Source organism: Vipera ursinii (assembly GCF_947247035.1).
Source record: "Vipera ursinii genome assembly, chromosome: 12".
NCBI lineage: Eukaryota > Metazoa > Chordata > Lepidosauria > Squamata > Viperidae > Vipera > Vipera ursinii.
Window position 1 is genome coordinate 16,422,812 of NC_139525.1, and position 26,205 is coordinate 16,449,016.

At 45.2% G+C, this 26,205-nt stretch overlaps 1 protein-coding gene across 1 annotated transcript in view; it reads left to right on the top strand.

The window, feature by feature from the left end:
• SLC16A2 (solute carrier family 16 member 2) overlaps positions 1-25,945 on the top strand; it is an 85,716-nt gene extending 59,771 nt beyond the window's left edge. The window contains exons 2-6 of the mRNA XM_083372334.1: positions 8,342-8,486; positions 11,533-11,992; positions 14,430-14,573; positions 21,577-21,805; positions 24,516-25,945. Coding sequence (XP_083228460.1) covers positions 8,342-8,486; positions 11,533-11,992; positions 14,430-14,573; positions 21,577-21,805; positions 24,516-24,739 — 1,202 coding nt within the window. The 3' untranslated portion in view covers positions 24,740-25,945. The remainder of the gene's footprint in view (positions 1-8,341; positions 8,487-11,532; positions 11,993-14,429; positions 14,574-21,576; positions 21,806-24,515) is intronic.
• The last annotated feature ends 260 nt before the right edge of the window (positions 25,946-26,205 follow it).

Below are 26,205 nucleotides of genomic sequence, written 5' to 3' on the forward strand. Positions count from 1 at the left end.
CCTCTTTTTTGTAAGGTGGTGACCAAAACTGGATGCAGTATTCCAGCTGTGGTCTTACCCATTGGCCAGCCACTGGGTTGAAGGGTTGCATGGAGAGGAGAAGGGGTTCCAAACAGCTGGAAAGCGAAAGGTGCACAATGGCTTTGCGATTAAAGACGCTGAGCCTATCGTCTGGAAAGCTGACAGCCGGGGCTCAAGACCCAAGTGCCATGTGAGCTCCTGTTACTTGTCTCAGCTCCTGCCCACCTGATGATTCGAAAGCGTGCAAGTGCGAGTAGATAAATAGGTACCACTTCAGTGGGATAAAGGACGCGGTGGATCAGTGGGTTAGGACGCTGAGCTTGTTGATCAGAAGGTCGGCAGTTTGGCAGGTCGAATCCCAAGTGCCGAATAGCAGAGTGAGCGCCTGTTACTCGTCCCAGCTTCTGCCAACCTAGCAGTTCTAAAGCACATAAAAATGCAAGTAGAAAAATAGGGACCACTCCAGTGGGAAGGTAACAGCGTTCCGTGCGCCTTTGGCGTCTAGTCATGCCGGCCACATGACCACGGAGACGTCCTCGGACAAGCGCTGGCTCTTCGGCTTTGAAACGGAGATGAGCACCGGCCCCTAGAGTCAGAAACGACTACCACGCGTGTGCGGGGGAACCTTTACCTTTACCTTTACCTTCAGTGGGATAGTAACAGAATTCCGTGTGCCTCAGCAGGTAGTCATGCTGGCCATATTACCACGGAATTCTTTTTGAACATTTTTTTCAAATTGTTTTCAAATTGTTTTTGAAACGGAGATGAGCATTGGTTACCTTTAGCTAGAAAGCAGGATTGGAGAAGGCTGAACCTCAGTTGAAGGCAGGGGTTCCCAACCAGGGGTGTGAGATTGATATTCCCAGGGGGTGTGAAAACTTGGCTTTTCAAAATTATAGTTTATATGCATAATACACCATTATTTCAAACTTTTGTAAGGGGTGTGAGAATATATCAGAAGCGTACTAGGGGGTTAGGGATATAGAAAAGGTTGGGAATGTCTAAGGTGTGGGCCACCAAGTCGTGGTGGAACAATCCAAGTTCTGTGCTGCCCGTAAAAACAAATGCAGCTTCAGTGACACCTTTTGACTTTTCCAGCCGCTCTGATGACTCTGATGACATTCCTGTTGAGCTTCTTCTCTTGGTTGATGGGGGAGTGGGAAGTGTGTGTGTGTGTGTGTGTGTGTGTGTGTGATGGGAAATAGCTGTGGATAGCATAAATTGGCCATAATCCTTGATCTCACTTAAGGACTTCTCTTCCTAAACCAGCAGCTGAACACTCTGAAAATTGATTTGTGTGTGTGTGTGTGTGTGTGTGTGTGTGTGTGAAGATCTGTTAAAAGAAAAGGCTTATGGGTTTAACAAAATCAATATAGATTCATGGCTTTAGGTGGTCAAGGAAAAGAGTCTCTCCTTTGCTCGAAACGCAGGACGACAATCGAACCAGATGATCAAATCACCCAAGAGGTCTGATTGAATTGTTCGAGGAGGTCCTGGTCCCTCATGTGCCTGGAAATTCACATGTGTGCCTAGAGGAAAACAAAAATCTTACTTCAGATCGGGATGCGCAAATGGAATCTTCTCCATCCTGTTGGTTTGGTTCTTTGGCAGAGCTGCTTGCTGCTTTTGATTCACTAACCTGGTGAGAAATGAGCAGAAATGAGCACATTGTATGAACAAAAGCACCACAATTAGTCTGGGCATGTTTGAATATTCAAGCAGATTTGCAAGACTATTTTACATAGAGATTTAGGACCATACAAAGATAACATTCAATCATATAATTGAAACATTGTAATGTATTGCCCGTCGGACTTAACCACCAAGGCACTTGCAGGGACATTGGCAAGTGGTTGTCAAATCACCACAATCACAAAGGGTTCCACAAAGGGTGAGCTTCAGTCCCACAGATGCAGCCACTATTTTAACTTTTCTGGCCCTCCTGCAGACACAGCTGGGAACAAGCCAGCATCCATCTGATCACGGGGAGAGAGAAAGAGAGAGAGAGAGAGAAATCACTGGAAATGTCAACACCATAACGGCTGTGAACATTCATCTGTCAAGAAGATACCAGGGCTGTAGTGTTGACATTTCCAGGATTTGACATTTCCAGGATTTGGGACTTCAGCCATGTTGGTCTCCACCTGGTCCAGAAAGCTTCAGCCACAGGAGAGTGATGTCAGTGGACAAGCAACTCTCCCACACTTCCCTGTGGGAGAAAGACAGCATCCTTTTCCGTGGGGGAAGGATATCACAACAGGACAACCACCAGGTTTGAAGTTTTCTAAGCCAGCAACAGGATAGGGATGATTTCTTCCAATCCTGCTTGCACAATACTTGTGTGTCCAGGGAAAACCACGCCACGGTCTGCCAAGGAAATCGTGTTCTTTCCCTTTGGTGTTTATTTTAGGTCTGCAGCTTCCATTTTATTTCTTTGCTGCCTCAAAATGGTGACCATCCACGCAACTGGAGCCTTGGCCCCCGTTGATGGACACCAAGCATGGCAAGGGGGCAAGGCTTAGATGGGTCAGATGGGACTGCCATCTCAACTTTTTTGACAACCATCTCCTTGACGATGCCTCTGGATTGTGCACCATTTCCCACCATTTAACAGAATAGCATAGTTGGAAGGAACCTTGGAGGTCTTCTAGTCCAGGAGAGTCTATACCATTTCAGACAAATGGCTGAACAGTCTCTTCCTAAAAGCCTCCGACGATGGGGCACCCACAACTTCTGAAGGGAAGGCATTCCACCGGTTAATTGTTCTCACCGTTAGGAAATTTCTCCTTAGTTCTAGGTTGCTTCTCTCCTTGGTTAGTTTCCAGCCATTGTTTCTTGTCTTGCTTTCTGGTGCTGTGGAAAATAGGGTGACCTCCTCTTCTTTGTGGCAGCCCCTCTAATATTGGAATATTGCTATCCTGTCTCCCCTGGTCCTTCACTAGACTAGCCATGCCCAGTTCCTCTAGCTGTTCTTCATATGTTTTAACCTCCGGCCCTCTAATCATTCTTGTCACTCTTCTCTGCGCTCTTTCCAGAGTCTCAACATCTTTTTTATTTGACAGTGTCTGTTTTCGAATAGTGGAAGGAAAATGCCACTGGTCTGTACAACACAATATGTGATTGATCTGGGTATATATGCTCAAGGGAACTGCTCAGCTGATGTCCAGGAAACCATGTTAATCCATCGCAACCTAAGCCAGAAATACTTTGTTAGTCTCTTGCAGCAAAAGCAACAGAAACCATTTTAGTCTGTTGCAAAAAAACTATGATAGTCATTTACAAGCCAACCAAGAGAAGTCATGTTAGTAGGTTGCAACCAAAGCAAAAGAAACCATGTTAGGCTGTGGCAGCCAACACAAAGAAAACCATGTTAGTTTGTAGCAACTGAAGCAAGAAAATACCTATTAAGTCTGTTGCAAGCAAGTAACGCACCTCCATGATTAATAAGTTCAGTTGGGGCATCACGAGCTTTTATAGACTGGTCCAGACTGAGGCCTGGAAATTTACACAAAACTTGTGAGTGTGTGTGGTGCAGAGGAATCGTGGCTGTTTGGCTGCCCCAGTAATATATGGAAAAGCAAAAGCAAAGAGTGCCTGGGACAGAACAATCTGACTCTGAAATTTACTACAAACATTGAGTTGATAGGATTTCGTAAAACTGTAAAAAAAACAAAACACTGCCATTTAACTGCAGCCCGGTGGGGGTTTGGCAATTTTGTTCAGTTGCACGTGGCAATTCCAACAGCCAATTTTTAAATAACAAAACCAGAAACTGCAATCCAAGTCAGCTTCATTCTTAGTTTGGCTTTCTAGGGAAAGTTAGATTTCCTCGTATTTGTCTTTTAGAGATGTGGGAAATGAAACCCAGAAAATGTTGACTTTGCCAGGCCAAACACAGTACCTGGCTTATTTGGAGCAGAGAAGCGAGGGGCATTATTTCCCTTCCAGAGAGATGAAAAAGAGGTTCCTGTAACTTAAATTCCACCAGCCTGCTGCGGCTTCAAAATGGTTCTTGGACAGGAGGCCTCCCAAGTCGATGTTTGCTCAAAAGGCCTCTTCTCCAAACTTCTGCCCTGCAAAGAAGTTCGGCTGCAAGTGCCGGCCCTCTCAGCTACAAGCGTAATGGTGCGTCTAATGATGTGAGTTGGAGGAAGCTGACTCATTTTCAACTTTTAGCACGCTGTTTTTCCTTTGCTCGGACTCTAAGCTTATCCAAGTATTTCTTGCTAGTCTTCCAAAGAAGAGGGCTGTAGATGGACACAGCACATCTGGAAGAGTGTCTTCATTTCCCATTTGAACGATGCTCTCCCCATTTTTGAAAAGAGGACTTTGGGGCAGATGCTGCTTTGACTGGACATCTGAACTCACTGGCCAACTCATTTGAGGCGCAAGAAGTTGGGACATTGGTACAGTTTGGAAGCATTCTTGCTGATTTCAGCCCTGGTTTTCGACTCTCGGAATTCCCCAGCCAGAGTTGAACTTCACGTGTCTAAAAGTTGGGAAATCCTGCAATAGTCTTTCATACCCTTCACATTAATCCTTCATGTTCATCTGTTACAACACCCTCAAGAATGAGATGTGGGGTGTAATTCTGCAAGATCTTCTTTGGACTCAAGCCGACTCGTCGCAGAGCAAGAATTTTAAAGTCATAATTCTAAAGAATAATCAAGTTTCCAGTTCATATGTTAAGAGATGAGCTGTGTTACAATTGTGGCAACGAATTGCTGGCCTCTGAAACTAGAAATCTTCTTTTAGTGTATAGCAAGTCAACCTGCAATGAGACACAGCAGAATGTAGGGTGTGGTCGACACCCACAAAAGTGTCATTGAAGCTCTGTCCTTCTTTATGTGTATTGTATTGCTTTGATCTCACCATTGTGTCCATCCTCTTGATTTCCACCCACCCCATCTTCTGCAGACATCCCAGGTGGACAATTGGTATGTCCCTTTTCTGCAAGCCCATAATGACATTGCCATAAAGTAAGCAGGGTGATACCACATGCAGGGGTGTCCATGGAGGGGATAAAAAAAAAACTAAGATGGCTATAACTGTACAATCAGATTTCTCTTCCTAATTATATGCTTCAGCAGAAGCAGGTTATTACTGCTGTTGTTTTTCCTTCTGGCTGGATGGCAATTCATTTCTCCAAATCCCTCCTAAGGTCAGGACCATTTCAGAAGGCACCCCATAATAACTTTCCTAGATAGGTAGCTCAGTGTTTGCTCTTTCCAGTCGAGGTGTCTTAGTCCACCAGAGGAAGATGGTTTGATTCCAGGCAGTCCTCGACTTACAACAGTTCATTTACTGACCGTTTGAAGTTGCAACGGCGCTGAAAAAAGTGACATCAACGTTTTTCACGCTTACGACCGCTGCCGCATCCCCGTGGTCACGTGATCAAAATTTAAACGCTTGGCAACTGGCATGTACTTATGACGGCTGCAGCGTCCCGGGGTCACGTGATCCCCTTTTGCGATCTTCCGACAAGCAAAGCCCATGGGGAAGCCAGGATTCGCTTAACAACCGTCTCACTAACTTATCCAGCGCAGCGACTCACTTAACAACTCCGGCAAGAAAGGTTATTAAAAGGGGGCAAAATTCACTTAACGACTGTCTCACTTAACAACAGGAACATTGGGCTCAATTGTGGTTGTACAACAGCTCAATTAGGGCAGCGTTTCCCAACCTTAGGAACTTGAAGATGCGTGGACTTCAACTCCCAGAATTCCCCAGCCAGCTATGCTGGCTGGGGAATTCTGGGAGTTGAAGTCCACGCATCTTCAAGTTCCTAAGGTTGGGAAACGCTGAATTAGGGATCATTTTGCAGCCATAAGTCGAGGAACATTTCAAAGCCCCTCTTCGGACAAGCGAGCGACAAAGGTGTGCCTTCCTATGTTGGTGTGTTGCTTTGTCTAGCTGAAGCCCCCCAAGGGAACGGCTGATGCCGTTTCCAGCCAGGGCTGAGGATGTGTGGGCCGTTGAGCCATTGTGCCCCCTTCCTGTACTGGGGTGGGGAAGTGCTAAATCCCTGGGGCAGGCACTTTGTCACGATCACACTTGAAGTGCCCTCGCAGTCCTGTCACGAGTGGTTATTTCAAGGGGATATTTTTGTCGAGACTTCAGGAGTGGTAAGCCAAAGGCCCCAGTGGATTGAGGGGGGCAGTGGGGAAGGATAAGCACAGAACTTCCTTTTCCCTTTTCTCTTTCAGGAAAAACAAACCAATAAAGTTTTTTTTAAAAAAAATCAGAAGTTTGGTTGTCTTGTTCAGTGGAAGCATTGCTGGCAAAAGGGTTGGTTCTTCCTAGGTTGGTGTTTGCATGAACCAGGGGTCTTCAAACTTGTCCCTTTTATGACTGGTGGACTTCAACTCCCAGAATTCCTCAGCCAGGATGCTTTAAGACAGGGGTCTTCAAACTTGTCCCTTTTATGACTGGTGGACTTCAACTCCCAGAATTCCTCAGCCAGGATGCTTTAAGACAGGGGTCTTCAAACTTGTCCCTTTTATGACTGGTGGACTTCAACTCCCAGAATTCCTCAGCCAAGATGCTTTAAGACAGGGGTCTTCAAACTTGTCCCTTTTATGACTGGTGGACTTCAACTCCCAGAATTCCTCAGCTAGGCACACATGCCTGGCTGAGGAATTCTGGGAGTTGAAATCCACCAGTCATAAAAGGGACAAGTTTGAAGATCCTTGGCATAAACCTTTGAGTTTGTCCATTTTGGGGAATCTGCATAATCTCCTGAGTCATAAACTATCCGAAAGTGGATCTAGCAGGTTCACATAATCCATTCAAGTACAAACCTTTTAACTCAGATTAACACTTACCTGACTTAGTGTGTTGTGTGAATATCTCTCACAGGCCTTTAACTAACCATTTGTGCACGAGACTTGGGGATGCATTGATGGCTGGACCCATACAGGTTGTCCCGGACCCATAGAACCACAATTAAGACCACATTTTCTGATGCTAGGTAAGGCAAGTTATTAAGTGAGTGGCACCCGGTTTTACGACCTTCGTTGCTAAGGGAATCGCTGCAGCTGTTAAGTGAATCGCACCATTGTTAAGGAATCTGGCTGAGGGGTACCTGTACTTTTTTCTTTTTCTTTTTCACAACTAAGCTGGTTTACTCAAAGCTAGATCAGTTTGCAGCTGGTCAGGACCTGAATGAACACACAAACACCCCCCCCCCCGAAAAGTGTTTAATTCTGGAAGAAAATGTATTTTTTTCGAAGAATAACATCCTCCCTACCCATCCATAAGGTTACAGTGAAAAATCAGTAAACCCAACACTTAATTGGGAGCCCATCCAAAAGGGAAAACATGAAATCAATACATGAAGGGGAGGGAGGGAGGGAGGGAGGGAGGGAGGGAGGGAGGGAAGGAAGGAAGGAAGGAAGGAAGGAAGGAAGGAAGGAAGGAAGGAAGGAAGGAAGGAAGGAAGGAAGGAAGGATAGAGAGCAAAGCAAGACAGAAAGGAAAAGAAAGAAAGAAAGAAAGAAAGAAAGAAAGAAAGAAAGAAAGAAAGAAAGAAAGAAAGAAAGAAAAGAAAAACAGGGCATATATTCATAGATATGCTTGTGTACATAAACGTGCAATGAAAATTTTAGCAAATCTGAGCGTCAAGGGCACTGGGAGTGAGATTCCCTTCCCCAGCCAGTTGAGGAAGGGGCTGCAAATAAATTTTAAGCGCTTTGGCTGTCCACCCAGAGAAATGGAGGGTTTTTCAGGGTTCCTCATGAATATGGAAAGAAAGGGGAAAGCACAGCATCAGGCAAGCCTTGTCTCTTTTGATCCAATACTGCGTGGGTGTGAACTGAAGATCTGTGGAGTTCTGGGCCAAGTTGGCTCTACCAAGAAGGGAATTCACCTTGCAGTGAGGAAATCCCGGAATTGCAATAAAGCAATCCACATTTACAACCAGTGGCTGCTTCTTTTAAAGCCAAAGCTGAGAAGCTTTTTTCACGAGCAAATTAGGGTTCAAATAAATAAGTGAATAAAAAAGACTTGGGACTCTTGAAGTGGCATAGCAGTGCAGGTGTTCGACTGGCAAGCAGGACTCAGGATTGAGTCCACTCCCAGCCACGGAAAAGGCCTAGGAGAGCCTGGGGGCCACTTTCTCCATCTAGACTACCTCACAGGTCCAGCTTTCAAGGAGGGGACCCTAACAGACACCGTTTCCTTCTGCTCCCAAGTCCCAGATCCGATGTGCTTTTCTTCTCCAAGCCACCAGCCATCCTGGGATTCTCCCTCACTTCCTGACCCTTGACAGAAGCTGACCCACGTTGATGACACCCCTTTCCTTTCTTTTCTCCTCCTGCAGCCTTGGTTGGATCCATCGGCATGGGGATGGTTTTCTTTTGCTCTCCCATCGTCAGCATCTTCACCGACCGGATCGGATGCCGGACCACCGCTGCCTCAGGAGCTGCCATAGCTTTCATTGGCCTCCTCTCCAGTTCCTTCACCAAGTAAGGTTCTGAGAGGGCGGGTGGAAGGGCCCAAAGGCTCACCAGCAAAGATCTGGCCTGAAGGACTCTTCCAGTCTCTGAGCCCTTTGCCCTCCAACCAAAGCAAGCCCCATTCCCCCCCCCATCAAGGGTCCTTCAGGCAGAGGCCCACAAACTGTAGACATCTTCCAGGCTTGGTGCTCGTGATGGACATCACTGCAGATGAGCAGATGAGCTCTACAAAATGTCAGTGCAATGTCCTGACTCAACAACAACACCTGGAATTTCTGGAAGGGAACATTCTTTGCACCAGAAGCACTCAGCTTCAAAACTATGGCTCCCTGTCTTCCCTCCTTCCCATGTTTTTACCCTTCCTTCCTTCCTTCCTTCCTTCCTTCCTTCCTTCCTTCCTTCCTTCCTTCCCTGCACTTCCCATCTCCCTCCTTCCTTCCTTCCTTCCTTCCTTCTTTCCTTGCTCTTCCCATTTCCTTCCTTCCTTCCTTCTTACCTTCCCTGCACTTCCCATCTCCCTCCCTCCCTCCCTCCCTCCTTCCTTCCTTCCTTCCTTCCTTCCTTCCTTCCTTCCTTCCTTCCTTCCTTCCTTCCTTCCCTGCACTTCCCATCTCCCTCCCTCCCTCCTTCCTTCCTTCCTTCTTTCCTTGCTCTTCCCATTTCCTTCCTTCCTTCCTTCTTACCTTCCCTGCACTTCCCATCTCCCTCCCTCCTTCCTTCCTTCCTTCCTTCTTTCCTTGCTCTTCCCATTTCCTTCCTTCCTTACCTTCCGTGCACTTCCCATTTCCCATATCAATTCTTCCTTCCTACCTTCCTTCCTACCTTCCCTCCTACCTTCCCTTGCTCTTCCCATTTCCTCCCTCCCTCCCTCCCTCCCTTTATTTCTTTATTTATTTATTTCTCAGTGGCCCTGCCCTGACATTCAAGCTGCATCCTCCTCCCTCCTCCCAATCTTCCTTCCTGGGGCCTGCCCTACCACTAAGAGGCCAGGTGGCCCCTCTGGCCTCCGGTGGGCCTGCTCTGGCTGGGGCTGAGGATCAGGTGACCACGGCTGGTCTACAGAAATCCCCAGGAGCAACCCTTAGGCTGCCCTTTCCTGCTATCGGCCCTTTGAGGTCAGCCAGATCAAGAAAGAGGCAAGGGTTCCTGGAAGGCTGCTCTCTTTGCAGGGTAGAATAACAGAATCCTGCATAGTTTCTCTTTGCCCCATCTGAGTCCACCCCCACCACCACCACCCCCGCAGTCTCCTCGTGCCTTCTCCTTCCCACCACCAGGTCCACATTCTCTTACAAGCGGCCGTAGCCCAGCTCAGGCAGTCTTAGGTGACGGGAGCTCCAGACGGCTATCTATATCTGGCTTACACAGAAGGCACAGAAAGCTTTTTTAAAAAATGTCTGGCTAGAAATCTTTATCCCTTGCAAAGGACGTGTGGATTTGAAAACTGGGGAAATAATTGGACTACCGGCAGCAAGTTTGGCTCAAGCCAACTTATTCTCTTCTGAATTTCCCTGCTTGGCTCTCTCTGGCTCATTGCAGTCATTGGCCTGTCCAAAACATTTTCATCCATTTAAAATAAATGCTATTCCAAATTGACACCATTAATAAAAGGCTTTATTTCTGAAGAAACAATAGGAGATTCGTGTTTTCTTACAAGGTGGAATGAAGACAAATCATCTTTGCTGACTTGGTTTGGCTGTGTGCTCTAAATATCAGGATGTTAAGCAAGATTTTTTGGAGAAGAATACATTTATCTCACATTATTTTCTCCTTTGTAGTATATGCCTCTGGTCAAAACACTGGGTTCCTCTACTGTTCATTTTTATCCCTTTGAAATATCTCTCTTTTTGTCTTTGGCTGTTCTTTGAACTTTCCACAGCTTTCCTCAACCACAGTTAACACGATTCTGATTTAAATTATAGCTCAATTACTCAACTGAAGAATTTCCTGGAATAATATGAAAATAAATATTAATAATCTTGTGATTCTATTTTTAAAATCGTGCAATGTTTGTGCAATCCTCCATAATTGGGTTAATTTTTAGAGCCAACAACTCAGTTCAAATTGTTTGCAGTTGAGGGATTGTGTAAACATAGCAGTTGTTTGGTGTTAATTTCAGATTCTATTTAAATCCCATGCACCGCAGACTGTTCAGTGGTGCTAGATGTTGTCCCATCAAATTTGGTAAGATTTAAGAGTGCAGGCAGTTGGCATAAGAAAAGCAGAGACATTAGATTAGGCATTCCCAGTTCCTGCAACCCTTCTTTAGAACAGAATAGAGTAGAGTATACGAGTAAAGTAGAGTAGAGTAGAATAGAGTAGGATAGAATAGAATAGAATAGAATAGAATAGAATAGAATAGAATAGAATAGAATAGAATAGAATAGAATAGAATAGAATAGAATAGAATAGAATAGAGGTAGGGTAGGGTAGGGTAGGGTAGGGTAGGGTAGGGTAGGGTAGAATAGGGTAGAGTAGAATAGAATAGAGTAGAGTAGAGTAGAATAGGGTAGAATAGGGTAGAATAAGAGCCTTGGTGGCGCAGTGGGCTAATGCCTCCTTAAGTAACACCAGCTGCCTGCAATTAGTGCAGGTTCGCATCCCACCAGGCTCAAGGTTGACTCAGCCTTCCATCCTTCCCAGTTAGGTAAAATGAGGACCCAGATTGTTGGGGCAATTAAGCTGACTTTGTAATAATGCCGCTTGGGGTGTGTGTGTGAAAGCCCTAATAAGCAGGCATATACATAAAATGAAGGCTACTGCTAAGCTTGTAAGCCGCCCTGAGTCTTCGGAGAAGGGCAGGATATAAATGGAATTTAAAAAAAAAAGGGTTGGGTAGGATAGAATGGAATGGAATGGAATGGAATGGAATAGAGCTGGAAGGGACCTTGGAGGTCTTCTAGTCCAGCCCCCTGCTCAAGCAGGAGAACCTACGTCCAGTCCCTGAATCATTGTTGCACTCTTTCTAGAGTCTTCTGTTGCTCCAATTTTAACCTTCTAAAAGGTAAAGCACTAAAATTTCTCACCAAACCTTGCTGTGGTCCTCTCTTTTCCACAGGTCCCTGGAGGTCCGCTACTTCACCTACGGAATCCTCTTTGGTTGCGGCAGCTCCTTCGCCTTCCACCCCTCCCTGGTCATCCTGGGCCACTATTTCAAGCGACGACTCGGTTTGGCCAACGGACTGGTGACAACCGGCAGCTGCCTCTTCTCCGTGGGTCTCCCGTTCCTGCTGAAAATCGTGGGGACGGCCCTTGGCCTCGCTCGCACCTTCCAGATGCTGAGCGCCTTCATGCTGGTTCAGATCTTCTTGTCCCTGACCTTCCGCCCGATATTGCCCTGCGCCTCGAGTCCTCGAGAGAGGGAGGCCAAGCTAGACAGCCGGAGCTGGATGCAGCAGTGCATGTCACAGATGCGGAAGTATTTCAACTTGCGAGTCTTCAGAAGGAAGACGTACCGAGTGTGGGCCTTTGGAATAGCTACTGCCATCCTGGGATACTTTGTCCCTTACCTGCATCTGGTGAGATGGAGAAGGGGAAGGGAGGTGGGGCTTGTTCCTCCTCAAATGGGGGAGGGGGGAGGAGACCACATCAGACCTAAAAGGGAGAGCAGACTAAGAACCCAATTGTAAGGACCGGCCCTGGCTAGTCTCCTTAGGAAAGCACGACTCTTGACACCATGGGGTCAATCAAAAGAACTTTTACTGAGAGACAGTGGTGGCAGTAAGGTCAGGTGGCTCTAAGGGACTTGCGCAAAGCACCAAGCTATTCTTCCTATTTCGAAACCAAACACACACACACACACACACACACACACACACCATGACCAGTTCACCGGCAGCCCATGGTGTGCCCACAAGGGTGTTTTGAGAGTGCTGAGGTGCAGACCTGATAACGGGGTCATCCTCAGGGGCAGCGACTTTGGAACGGGAGGCGTCTGTCCCATCTCTGCAGATGATTCCCCCCTCCCGCGTTCCCAGTTACAGCAAAAGCAGAAGCGTGCAAAGAATGCTCCCCCTGGAGCCCCCTTCCCCTCCCCTCCAACAGAATGGCAGAGCATCTGAAAGAGGTGCCCCCTAGGTCAAAACTACAGATAGTCCTCGACTTACATCAGTTCGCTTAGTGACCATTTGAAGTTATAACAGCACAGAGAAAAAAATAACCTCTGACCATTTTTCACGCTTACGACCGTTGCAGCATCCCCAGGGTCACCTGGTCCACATTCAGATGCTTGGTGACTGACTCATATTTATGACGGTTGCGGTATCCTGGGGTCACGAGGTCCCCTTTGGCGACCTTGTAACAAATCAAATTAAAGGAGAAACCAGATTTACTTAGCACCTTTGTTACTAATTTAATAATTGCAGGGATTCACTTAATAAATGTGGCAAGAAAAGTCGTAAAATGGGGCAAAACTCACTTAACAAGTTTCTCATTAAGCAACATCAATTTTGGGCTAAATTGTGGTCATAAGTCAAGGACCCCCTGTACTTTTATTGTAAAGGTATAGTAACAGAGCCTTGCAAGTCTGAGGGTGCTTTCTCCCCCCCTTCCCCCCACTGCCATAGGAGATAACCAGGCTGAGCTGGAGGGAGGAGTGAAACACCTTATCAATCATGAGCCCCTTCACGCCCACAAGAATCCATCCCACCTTGCATGCCTTTCTTATCTCCTGCTCATTTCCCTTGACTGTTAGTTGGTCAGATTCTTGTAGAGAGCTAAACCTTGCTTTTGCACTCATTGGAACTGCCTGAATCTCCCGATTTCCCCAGCGCTTGACACCCTCCCTCGACTTACCACTACAATTTTGAGCAGAATTTCCATTGCTAAGCAAACTGTTGAGTTATGCCCGATTATACGAACTTTTTTTTAACAAGATTGTTGAGTGCATCACTGCAGATATTAAGTGAACCGTGTGGCTATTAAGTGAATCCGGCTTCCCCTTATGGGAAGCCAGTTGGGAAAGTCGCAAATGGAGATCTTGTGACCCTGGGACACTGCAACCTTGGTAAACAACGTGCCAGTTGCCGAGCACCTGAATTTTGATCATATGACCGTGAGGATGCTGTGATGGTCACAAATGCAAGGACCAGTCACAAATCTTTTTTTCAGTGCCATTGTAACTTTGAACGGTCCCTAAACAAATGGTTGTAAGTCATGACTGCTTGTATCATCAGATGAACTTGGAGTAGTTTCAGGTTAGCTTCTTGGCCTCTCTTATCTGACCCTTATCTTCTGAGCAGCTCTTCCTGTCCTTCAAGGCATTTCCTTCTCCAGAGGGAGGCTCCCGAAGTGATGGGGCTGGTCTTTAATACAGCAGCACCACAGGTGTGGTCTCGCTATGGGAGCAAGAGGTTCCTTCTGCTGAAACCAGGCCAATGGCTGATGACCTTCTGCTTCGGAAGTCCAAGGTGGTCATCCTGAAATGTCAGTTATGAAAGTGATCCTATAGCTCTCTCTGCCCTTACAGAATGATAGGCAGCCATTTCAAATCATCTAAGTCAGAGGTCCCCAACCTTGGCAACTTTAAGACTTGTGGACTTCAACTCCGAGAATTCTGAGAATTCTGGGAGTTGAAGTCCACATGTCTTAAAGTTGCTAAGGTTGAGAAACACTCTTAGACTTTCCAGAAGCAGAGACCACCCATTTTATCCATTACCTCCTCAACTACCCCCATAAAAAACTCAGCCAGCTTTGGAAGCCTTTAGGCCTAAAGCACAGGCCTAAAATTCCCACTCCTTACCCCTCCAAAATATACAAAGGGGAGACCCCAAATCATGGCTTATTTGGCATCCCCTTTTTATGCATTTCCTGCTTTTTGTGGGATGACCCCGAACCGGAGCAGTGTGCAGATGTCTCTTTTTACCAAGTCACACACTGGATCTCCCGATTTGGGATCAGCAGCCCTGAGGCCGGTTGGAACAAAGGCAAGGCCAATGCCTCTTTTCCGCTTTCCAGGTGAAGTTCGTAGAAGTGGAATTCCAAGAAAAGGAAAAATCCTGGATTGTGCTTGTTTGCATAGGAGCCATGTCGGGAGTTGGGCGCCTGGCCTCTGGGCCCATTGGTGATCTCATCCCCGGATTGAAGAAGATTTATTTGCAGGTAAGAGATGAGTGCTTATTTCATATTCACATTTATTGATTACTTTGCACTTCCTCCCGAGTGTTTTGTCTGTGTATGAGACATTCTCCACCACCCACATGTGTCCTTGGGGAAAATGACTTAAGCTGGGGGGAAAACCTGAAGAACGGTTGCAGAAATTAGGTATGCTCAGTCTAATGAAAACAAGCACTAGGGGTGACATGACAGTCTTCCAATATCTGAGGGGTTGCCACAAAAAAGAGAGGGTCAACCTATTCTCCAGAGCACCTGAAGGCAGAACAAGAAGCAATGGATGGAAAATGAACAAGGAGAGATCCCACCTAGAAATAAGGAGAATTTTCCTGCCAGTTAGAACAATTAACCAGTGGAACTCCTTGCCTCCAGAAGTTGTGAGTGCTCCATCACTGGAAGCTTTTAAGAAAAGATTGGTCAGCCATTTGTGGGAAATGGAATAAGATCTCTTGTTTGAGCAGGAAGTTGGACTACAAGACCTCCAAGATCCTTCCAAGTCTGTTATTCTGTTGAAGAAGATTCCATTTTTCATGGAGCAGAACTTTGCCCATGTGGCATTTTTTTAGGTTCTGCCTTTGGGTTGTGCCATCCTGGGCATTCCGTGCTCCAAAGATGCTTCGATGCCCAGAGGAACACAAATGGAGCATCTCTGCAAGACCTCAATCCAACCGCTTCATTGCAGTTGATCAAACAAAATCTGCAGGTGACACTGGCTGGGGAATTCTGGGAGCTGAAATGCAGATATCTTAAAAGTTGCCAAGTTTGAAAAACTCTGGTATAGAGTATTGCTTTCAGCAGCTGTAGTGATGCAATGGTGAGAATGCAGTATTTGCAGGCTAAGTCTGCCTACTGCCAGGAGTTCGATCCTGACCGGCTCAAGGTTCACTCAGCCTTCCATCTTTCTGAGGTGGGTAAAATGAAGACCCAGATTGTTGGGGGTAACATTTGTAAACCGTTCAGAGAGGTTTATAAAGCAGTATGAAGAGGTATATAAGACTAAGTGCTATTGCTATTGCTTTCTGCTGTATATTTTAGTCTTAACATCTGGAAATTGTGTAGCCAATGAGGTTTTCTGATGAAATACAGAGCCATACTTATGGGTGTGTCCAATTATTTGATCCAAATAATTAGCAGTTTGTGGTGTTCTCAGTTCTTCCAATAATTTTTTTTAAAAGGCAGAAAACCTAAATACACTTAAACTCTGCTCTGGAATCCTTTTGCAGGGCAAACATTTGCTTTATTTAAGGTCATAATAAGATACAGATTATGTTTGCTCTTAGGTCCAGATTTATTTATTTTTTATTAAATACATTTTTTTCAAGATAAAAATGATATTTAAAAGAGAAGGAAAAGTAAAAAAAACGTAGTGAATCAGTAGTAAACAAATAAAAGAAAAAATACAGAAAAATTAAAAATTAAAAAGAAGGCGTAAGATGTAAAGTAGTGGCTTCTAATTGCATTTGTATTTTATCCAATCTTATGTATTTTATCCTCTCTCTTATCCTCTCTCTTTGATCGATTGCGACTAAGAACCTTCACGAGGTCTTATCTCGCAGCGATGGAGGCAGCGAAGTCCAATTACTTCGCTGCCCTCATCGCGTCCGCAGATAATCGCCCGGCCGCCCTGTTTAGGGTGACTCGCTCCCTCCTGAACCAGGAGGTGAGGGAGGAGCCCCTGCAGGGTCGTGCCGAGGAATTTAGTCAATATCTGGCGGATAAAATCACTCAGATTCGGGCCGGATTGGACTCCGACTGGGCAGAGTCTGACAATGGGGAATCGAGCGGTCTTGGGAATATTATTTGGGAAGAATTCGATCCTGTGACTCCGGAAGAAGTGGACAGGATCATGGGGAGGCTGAGTTCCACCACTTGTTTACTGGACCCATGCAGCGCTGGAGGGGACATGAGGCTGGCTCCAGGAAGTAATAACTGCTTCTTTGAGAGAGGGCAGCTTCCCCACCGCCTTGAAGGAGGCAGTGGTAAGGCCCCTCCTCAAGAAGCCTGCCCTGGACCCGGCTATTTTAAATAACTATCGTCTGGTCTCCAACCTTCGCTTTTTAGCGAAGGTTGTTGAAAGCGTGGTGGCTCATCAGCTTCCTCTGTTCCTGGAGGAAGCGGATTATCTGGACCCCTACCAATCGGGCTTAGGCCCGGGTACAGCACGGAGACGGCATTGGTCGCGCTGGTGAACGATCTCTGGTGCGCTCGGGACAGGGGTTGCTCCTATTAGACCTCTCAGCGGCTTTTGATACCATCGACCATGGTATCTTACTGCGGCGCCTCAGGGGGTTGGGAGTGGGTGGCACTGTCTTACAGTGGTTCTCCTCCTACCTTCTGGGTCGTTCGCAGTCGGTGTTGACAGGGGGACAAAGGTCGGCCTCGAGGCCTCTCGTTTGTGGAGTCCCTCAGGGGTCAGTCCTCTCACCTCTCCTGTTCAACATCTGTATGAAGCCACTGGGCGAGATGATTCATGGTTTTGGGGTGGGGTATCATCAGTACACTGATGATACCCAGCTTTTTATTTCCACCCCAGATCAACTCAGTGATGCCCTCTCCGTGATGTCCCGTTGCCTGGAGGCAGTGAGGGTCTGGATGGGGAGGAACAGGCTTCGTCTAAATCCCAACAAGACTGAGTGGCTGTGCGTACCGGCATCTCGGGTTGTCCATTCTATTCCATCTTTATCTATAGGGGGTGAGGTGTTACCCCCCCGTAGATAGGGCTCGCAACTTGGGTGTCCTCCTTGATTCACAGCTCAATTTTGAAGATCATATAGGAGCTGTGACTAGGGGGGCTTTTTCCCAGGTTCGCCTGGTGCACCAGTTGCGGCCCTATTTGGACCGGCATGCCCTGCGCACAGTCACTCATGCGCTCGTGACCTCTCGGATAGACTACTGCAACACTCTCTACATGGGGCTGCCCTTGAATACCACTCGGAGGCTCCAGCTGGTGCCGAATGCAGCCGCGCTAGTTGTGATGGGGTCTCCCGATACTCCCATGTAACACCTCTGCTCCACGAGCTGCATTGGCTTCCAGTTGTCTTCCGAGTGAGATTCAAGGTGCTGGTGATGACCTATAAAGCCCTAAATGGCATGGGTCCGGGTTATTTACGGGAGCACCTCTTGCCGGCATTAACTTCCCATCGTCCTTTGCGCTCCCATAGAGAGGGCCTCCTCAGGGTGCCGTCGGTCAGGGAATGTCGACTGGCGGCCCCCAGGGGGAGAGCATTCTCTGTGGGCGCGCCTGCCCTCTGGAATCAGCTTCCAGTTGAGCTCCGGATGGCTCCCGACCTTCACTCGTTTCGCCGTGACCTGAAGACTTCGTTGTTTGAACAGGCCGGCCTGGACTGAGGGATTGGGGTTTTAGAGTTTAAATTTTAAAAATTTTAAATTTTAGAATGTATTTATTGTTTAGGGCTAGTTTGATTTAATCTTATTTTAATTTTTATACACTGTGTGTTGTTTATAGCATTTTAATTGCCCTGTACACTGCCCCGAGTCCTTGGAGAGGGGCGGTATATAAATCTAAATAAAATAAATAAATAAAATAATGCCCTGCTTTCGGTGGAGACCTAACGCATGCTTACTTTTAAAGTTTGTGCAAACATAATGTGCATAATCAACATAGTGTTTGGGTTTCCCAACCTTAGCCTGTTTTAAGTCATGTGGACTTCAACTCCCAGAATACCCCAGCCATTCCTGGTTGGGGTATTCTGGGAAGTCCACACATCTTAAAATGGTTAAGGTCGGGAAACACTGTCAGAACTTTGTAGAAAGTTCTCTTGATTACTCCAACAATTCAGAGCAGAGCCCACTGTCTGCTGGGAAATGAAGTCTGCTCTTTTTTCTCCTCATGGGCCTCTGAACTCAAGGGAACAGAAACAAAATAAATACTCTTTTGGAAATATTAATGTGCCAGAAGAGAATATTAACATTAAAGGTAAAGGTAAAGGTTCCCCTGCACATGCATGCTAGTCGTTTCCGACTCTAGGGGCCGGTGCTCATCTCCGTTTCAAAGCCAAAGAGCCAGCGCTTGTCCGAGGACGTCTCCGTGGTCATGTGGCCGGCATGACTGGACGCCAAAGGCGCATGGAACGCTGTTACCTTCCCACCGGAGTGGTCCCTATTTTTCTACTTGCATTTTTACATGCTTTCGAACTTCTAGGTTGGCAGAAGCTGGGACGAGTAACAGGCGCTCACTCTGTTACGCGGCACTCGGGATTCGACCCGCCAAACTGCCGACCTTCTGATAGACAGGCTCAGCGTCCTAACCCCCTGAGCCACCGCGTCCCTACATATTATTGTCTTACTAACATTATCATCTTACTAAAATGGCCAGCCTCTAGGAGACCAAAGATATGCCTTGGATTTCCTTCACTTTCTTGTTCCTAACCCTAAATCCAGGTGGGGTTTTTTAAAGAATTTTTTTGCAATTTTGTTTGAATAAGAACCCCTGCGAAAATCCTAGACCTCAACTAAAAGACCAATTATTATAATAAATGTGTAGTAAGGAAAAGAGGGTAACTATACGTTGGTCATATTCACACATGTTCAGACAGAGTGGTAAGATAAGCGCCCAATACATGTTACAAATAAATAAATAATGAAATAGGTGCACAACCATACACAGTCTACTTGGATCTGCCAGGTTACCCAATATTGTGTCAATATTATTTTGTAGCCTGTTTTGTAGCCTGTGGGCTATTTTGTAGCCTGTGGCACAAAAGGCCAGAGAAGATTGACAATTGGATCATCCAATAGGCTAGTCTTCATGCGAAAGAGATGGCTCATTTATTCATTCTGAAGGCAATGTGGTGGAGTGATTACAATGCTGGGCCTAGCCTACAGTCACTGTGGACCTTACTGGGTGATTGTCTACTCAACCCACCTCATGGGATTCTTACAGAGGTGAAATTAGAGAGTCGTCCCCTCCATCTACGTCTTCTTGAACTCAGAGAAAAGGAAGATATTTCACAAAAGCAGCTGTGAAGGAAAGGCCATGCCTGGAGACCAGTAGATCTTTCTAATGCTCAGGAATAATTGCGTACTTTTTGGTGTGGGCACAAAGAAACAATACAGAGAATTTCTTCCAATTTAGCTTGTTCACACAAGTTCCAATTTATACTGTCCACTGTACCATAAATAACCAAATATATTAGCAAAGAAACTTAATTAAGCTGAGCATGCAAAACTGTAGAAGAGCCAGTTTGGTGTGGTGATTAAGGTGTCAATCCACCTACCAGGAGTCCACGACTTCTAGTCCAGCCTGGGCACAAAACCAGATGGGTGGTCTTGGCCAGGTGTTCTCTCGGCCCTAGGAAGCAGGCAAAGATGAACCAATGTTGAAACAAGGACACTGCAAGAGTTTGTCCAGGCAGTCTCCAAGAATCAGACATGATTAAATGGAAGGAAAAAGCAGTATTATGTAGCTCTTCAGCCAACCCAGGGGCGCATATCGACATTTGATACCCCAGTATTTCTACAGGCCCAGCAGAAGTGATCTTATTCCAAGCCATTTTGGGTTCAGATAGTTGAATTCCATGGCCCCAACTCCCTAGGTCAGGTCTGACCTTGGGATGTTCTGCAAGCAGTCCATAATGGGAGTCTTTACTGTTGGCTGGAAGAAGCAGCTTATTTTATGTAACTTGTTAAGAAAAAAAATGGTAGAAATAAATCATTTGTGAACATTATGTAAGTCTGAAGGGAAAAACCAGCCTTCTCAAACTCCAGCCTTGGCCTAGAGCTGACCTTCCATTCAGTGCCAAGGAGAGTATATTGCAAACTTGGAAACATGGCAGAGATTTGAGATGATTTAAATAGAGAAAAATATACTTAACAGATGGAAACGGCTCTTTATGAATCCCTATGATGGCGTTTGCACACAAGCACTTTGCTGAGAGTGAGGGAATGGCAGAAGAGTTGCTGTCACCTTCCAACTTTCTCCTCTTGTTTTCTTCACGTTCTCTGCAACTTGAGCCTTCTCTGTGCATCTCAGATATCTAGAGCACATTGTCTTTGAATGCCTTGGGGGCCTGAGACAAACTAAAGTACTCCAGTTGTGGGGTCATAAAATGTCCTCCTTAATTTGCTACCAAGGAGTGGCCTTTGGGGAGAACAGAAGGGAAAAATGGGAAAAAAAGTTGGGTGACCTGTCAGACTTGGGAAGGAGGCGAAATGTTCAGGGGTTTAGGAATGGAAGACCTAGCAAAATCAAAGTGGAAGACAATATTTATATTCTTACAAAGAAGATTGATCATCCTGGCATTGCCACACACTTCTAGACTCAAAGTAAGTTTTCCACCTGTTGGTTGTCCTGCCTAACGGTGAAGCCAAACTTCATCTAGAACTGAGCATCCATGAAAAGATTTGGGGTATCCTGTCCCCCCCGCCCAGATTAGAAAGCCTGGAAAGTGGACCATGCTCTCTAAACATAGTCTGTGAATGTCGCCTAAGGTTTTCATTCTTCTTAACCAGAGATTGGGAAGGCATTTTATCTATCATTATCTATCTATCTATCTATCTATCTATCTATCTATCTATCTATCTATCTATCTATCTATCTATCTATCTAATCAAAGATGCTAAGGTTTCTGCAACAACCTGAAATAGCATTTGTAGAATGTCATTCAATTTAAAAATGAATATGGAGGAAACTTGGTGAAATTTCAGTGATTCCAGGTGAAGATGCGAAAATGTGGTGAGATGGCTTGGTGAGAATGCCAAAATCACATGTATTCCCAGGCAAGAATGATGAAGTGTTGCATTTTCACATGAGATCTCGGATGAAATGTCAGAAACCTTGTGAGTTTGAGTAATTTCATGAGGGAGGGAGGGAGGAAGGGAAGGAGAGAGAGAGAGAGAGAGAGAGAAAGTGTGAGTCACTTCATCCATCACCTATAAAGTGTGCTACTCACTAATCTTCTCAGTCCCCTTGTTCAGGGAATTCCACATTTGTCCTGGTTATCTGAACAGCTTCCTTGTTTTGACTCTTTAGGTTGCGTCCTTCATCACCTTGGGTGTCATGTGCATGATGTTGCTACAGTGCCAAGCCTTTTGGGGGGTGATCATCGTCTGCCTCTTCCTTGGACTTTGTGATGGACTCTTCATCACCATTATGGCCCCCATTGCCTTTGAGCTGGTTGGGCCCATGGAGGCATCTCAAGCCATTGGCTATCTCCTGGGACTCATGGCCATTCCCATGTCAGCTGGCCCACCAATTGCAGGTGAGAGAATGCTCTACCTTATTGATTTTGGCAGGAAGATGTTTCCAATATGTCTAAAAAAGTCCTTATCTCCAAGCAAGGTATGAACAGTTGGTAGACAAGGGACAACCTCATAGTTGGCTCTCACCTTTAATCCAGGATCTGTAGCTTCTTTGACTTGGGCCAGCAGTCAGTAGCTCAACCAACTCATTATAACACTGTCCTAAATGTTAAATGGACAAATATATATTGGGTGAATAAACCATATGTATAGAGAATGGCTTATCTACTGTATTTGGGGTTTCCATTTGCCTGGATAGGATGGCTCCTGAAGGCCCAACAGTAATGGTCATTGCTTCATTTGGCTTATCACTATGCAAACCAGTTCTCAGATGTTAATTTGACAGCTAATTATTACTCCAGCTCTCTTGTCACATTCTAGGCAAATTTTCCTGGTGTGATAGCTAAATTGAGCCAGTATACAGAAATACTTCCTCCTAAATCACCCATCCTCCAGATATGTCAGATTCTCTGGGATTTTTCCATATTTAAAGAGGTTGATAAGATGCTGTGAGCTAATGGACCCATTTCACAGGTTCTTAGTTGCAAGAAGAAGGAGGAAATGTGGTTGGGGTGCCCCTTCTCACTTTGAAGTAGCTGTATTTGAAAAAATTAGTAGGAGAGGCCAGAAGAAAACTTAACTTGATTTCATTTTCATTTGTTAAAATTAGTGGTCATCAAAGCTTTCCTTCTCTTCCATTAACATTTCAACTGCTCAAGGTCTCAAAGGGCAGAACCCACAACATTCTGGGATTGTCTGGAGCCCCAAGTGTTCAGTTGATGCATATCTGATTTGGATAATGTTTGTAAATTACTTTTGAATTATGTAATTCCTAGTATTTTATAATTGTCAGCAAAATGTCTAAAAGTGAGGTTAGGATGCATTAGCCCACCAGCCAACAGAAGTATTTGTTAACTAATTATTCATCTCTCAGACTAACCCTAGCCTCCGTCACATTCTTTGTGCTTCAGCTTGTATAAGAAAAATCTAAAAAACTTGTAGTGGGGTTCGTAACTGGTAATAAGTAATGTTGTTGGCCACTGTGTAAACGCTGGCTGGATTTTGAAGTATTGGATTTTTTTTTTTAAAATTTGGCAACGATCAACAGGCCCAGATTATTACACTGCTTAGAAAATAGCCAAATGTTGCTCAATAAAGTCCATTTTCCCAGATTAAAAAGATCTAAAGATTTTCAGAAGAAGTGCTGCAGCTGGAAAGATCTTGGCCAGTTGTATCTCTTTTTCTGGGAATAATTTGTATTCTTTAAAAACCAGACTGCTTCCTCCCCAACCGGTCATCTGAATTTGGAATAAATAACGTTTAGTGATATTTTTTTATTAAAGCCCATTAAAAGCAAAATTGAAAGACTTTACACTGAATTCAAGACTCAGAACTGCTCGATGCTATGAAGAATTTTTAAAAAATCATTTAGTTCAGGATGCCTCCAATTAAAATGTGGGCAGTATTTTTCAAACGGTTCAGAGTCAAGGAGTTGATGGCAAATTGTCACCATCTGTCAGATTTTATATCAGAACCAGCAATAATTTTCCTTTTTTTCCTGAAACCTGGCCTGTCATCAAATAACTAACTGTAGAAGCTTAAAGGATACAGCCCAGTTAGATAAGTCGCTTTTATTGTAAATAAGAAAGAAGAGATATAAACCTTCTGTAGAACACTGGAATTAAGCCCTCTGTGTACATGTGCGTTAGGTTAAAGTTTTAAATCCTAGGCCTTTTTCATTCACCTTTCTGAAATCAGTGGATTCTTAGCTGTTCTTTTCCTAGCTCAAAGCTTGACATCGTCATGTCTGGCTGCGCTTCCCTTCTTGCCATCCTCAGCCTTATACAAAAAGAATGGGGAAGTCTTAAGGTCAGAGCCATTTAGCTGTGAAGATCAGAAAACAGCTTTTTGAGAGGTCGCGAAATGCCACTTGATACATTTTAGTTCAGCCTTTCCTATATGTGGGACTACAACACCTACTCCTCAGCCAGCTAAGTCAGTGAATGTGTCAAGAGGATTGTTGTAGTCTAGTAGCACAGGAGTCAGAAGTCAAAAGGGTAGAAAGAGCTGCTCTGACTCAGGTGGTCCTTCCTTGACCTGGCCAACATCCTTTGAGCTTGGTCCCTGGAGCTGAGAACAGACATGAAGGCAGAATCCTGGTTTCTTTGATGATCACTTCAAAGTTTAGGTAAAGGTGTCCCTGTCCATTGTGTCCAGCTCTAGGGCATGGTGCTCATCTGTGTTTCTTGGCTGAGGGAGTCAGCATTGTCTGAAGACAATTTCTATGGTCATGTGGGCAGCATGGCTATACGCCAAGGCGCACAGAACGCTGTTACCTTCCCACTGAAGTGGTACCAATTTATCTACTCGCATTTGCATGCTTTCAAACTGCTAGGTGGGCAGGAGCTGAGGATGTGATGGGCGCTCACCCATTGCGCAGAGCTGGGGTCTCAAACCTTTAGCCGCTGCGCCATCACACCCCTTCCTTCAAAGTTTAAATCCACATAATTATTGAAATCCAAAATTCTTTTTCTTCTCCCTCCGCCTCTTTACCTTTGGGCATAAAAAAAGATGGCAAAATTGTTAACGATCCTACAAAGGAAGGGCAGAAGCCTCCTGAAAAAAGCCTTCCCTTTTGGTTATACGTTACCTGCTTTTCTTCTTTTTCAGGACTCCTTCATGACCATTTTGGGAATTACCAGCTTGCCTTCTACTTTGCTGGTGTTCCTCCAATAATTGGAGGCCTCATTCTTGCGTTTGTTCCCTTCATCCATCAGAATCAGCTCAAGAAGAAACGGTTGGATTCGGGAAAAGACAAGATGTTGGGCTCAGAGATGGTCCCAAATGGAGGGCTCCTTCCGGGGGCTCCAAGCACCGAGGGAGCTGTGGTGTAAACTTCTCTCGGTTACCCATCTGTCACCAGCAGGGTTTTCTGATCCCCCCCCCACAAAGCCGAGATCTTTTGAAAGGAGAACTTAACCTCTTCTGTGATAACAGAAGATCCCTCTGTCGGTAAACTAAAGTCAATCCTGGTCGAATTCTTGGCTTTCAAGTTGAAGTTGAGTTTCCTTCGCCTCTTTCTTTCCTACTGAACATTGTTTCATTGTTCCCTCGGTTATGTCCCGGCTGTGATTTTTTTTTCCCCTCCAGGTAATACATTAGTGGATTATGCATAGATGATTGTGATAACATTTTAATAGATTGCCTTGGACCACTTCCTCTCTCCTTTCCCCCCCAAAATAGATTCTGCAGCCATACTTAGTTATTTTGCCGACAAGGAGTTTAAATTCACTGGAAACTCCATCCGGAGCGAGTTGTGAAGCTGCCAAATTCTCAGAAGTAGATTAGTCACGGAGACAGAAGGAGAAGAGCTGAATTCTGAATTCTCTTCTGAAAAATTTACTTTTCAACTAGCAAGTTCAACCTTTTTCTCCTGTCTCCCTAAAATCTGTCCCTGAACAAGCAATTAGATATTAAGGGGTTTGTTTTTTTTTCTCTTTTGGGTTGTGAATTCTTTGTTTGATTTCTTTTGCATATTAAATGTATCTCAAAAGGAGCAATAATTCCTCGTTTCTGGATACAGTTGAGGGATCTTATCAAAAAGATTGAGCTGCTGGATTCTCTGTTTTGTTTACTTGGGGGAATTTCATTTCAGGGCTTGCTTGATCCTCCACTGTAATTGTTTCAAGAAAGGTAGCCAGAAGGAAACAAAAATAGTGTTCTTCTGTTTACGTAGTTCCATATTTAACGATGACGTGTACATCATCCTTTGGATTTGCATGTAGCTTAGGACAATCTGTGTTCCTAGCAAGGGAGTCTTGGCTCTTCTTGCCTTGAACAGGAGTGGCAGTGGGGCATTTGTCCAAGACCATCTTAGCATAAGGATGTTCCTTCATACAACAGTCTACAGCCCTTGGGTAGAATCCAAGAAGAAGCAGAGCCATGGGTTCAAGTTGGAAGGCTGCTCCCTTGAGACCATATGGTAGCTGTACGTGGACATGTATATCCATTAAGCCTGAAGCTCCATGGATCTATGGTGACTTCACCCAAGAAGAAGGGCTAGGTCTTCTTCACCTGTTGTTTTTCTGCCCAACTTGTCCTTACTAAAGGGGCTGTTGTTAAAGCATTTCAGCTATATATTAAGGGGCCTCTAGACAAATTTGTCATGTGTATGATTGATCCTGTCTGACAAGGAATCCACCAATACAGCCACATCTCTGCTTTGATATTCTTCACTTTCATCCCTTTTTCTTTTGGTTAAGGAAGGAACGTAAAACAAGGTCCATGGTATGCTTTTACTGGTAGCATTAAATGCTATTCTGTGCTAGCCTTTCCAGTTTTCAGAGACACTTGCAGTTTC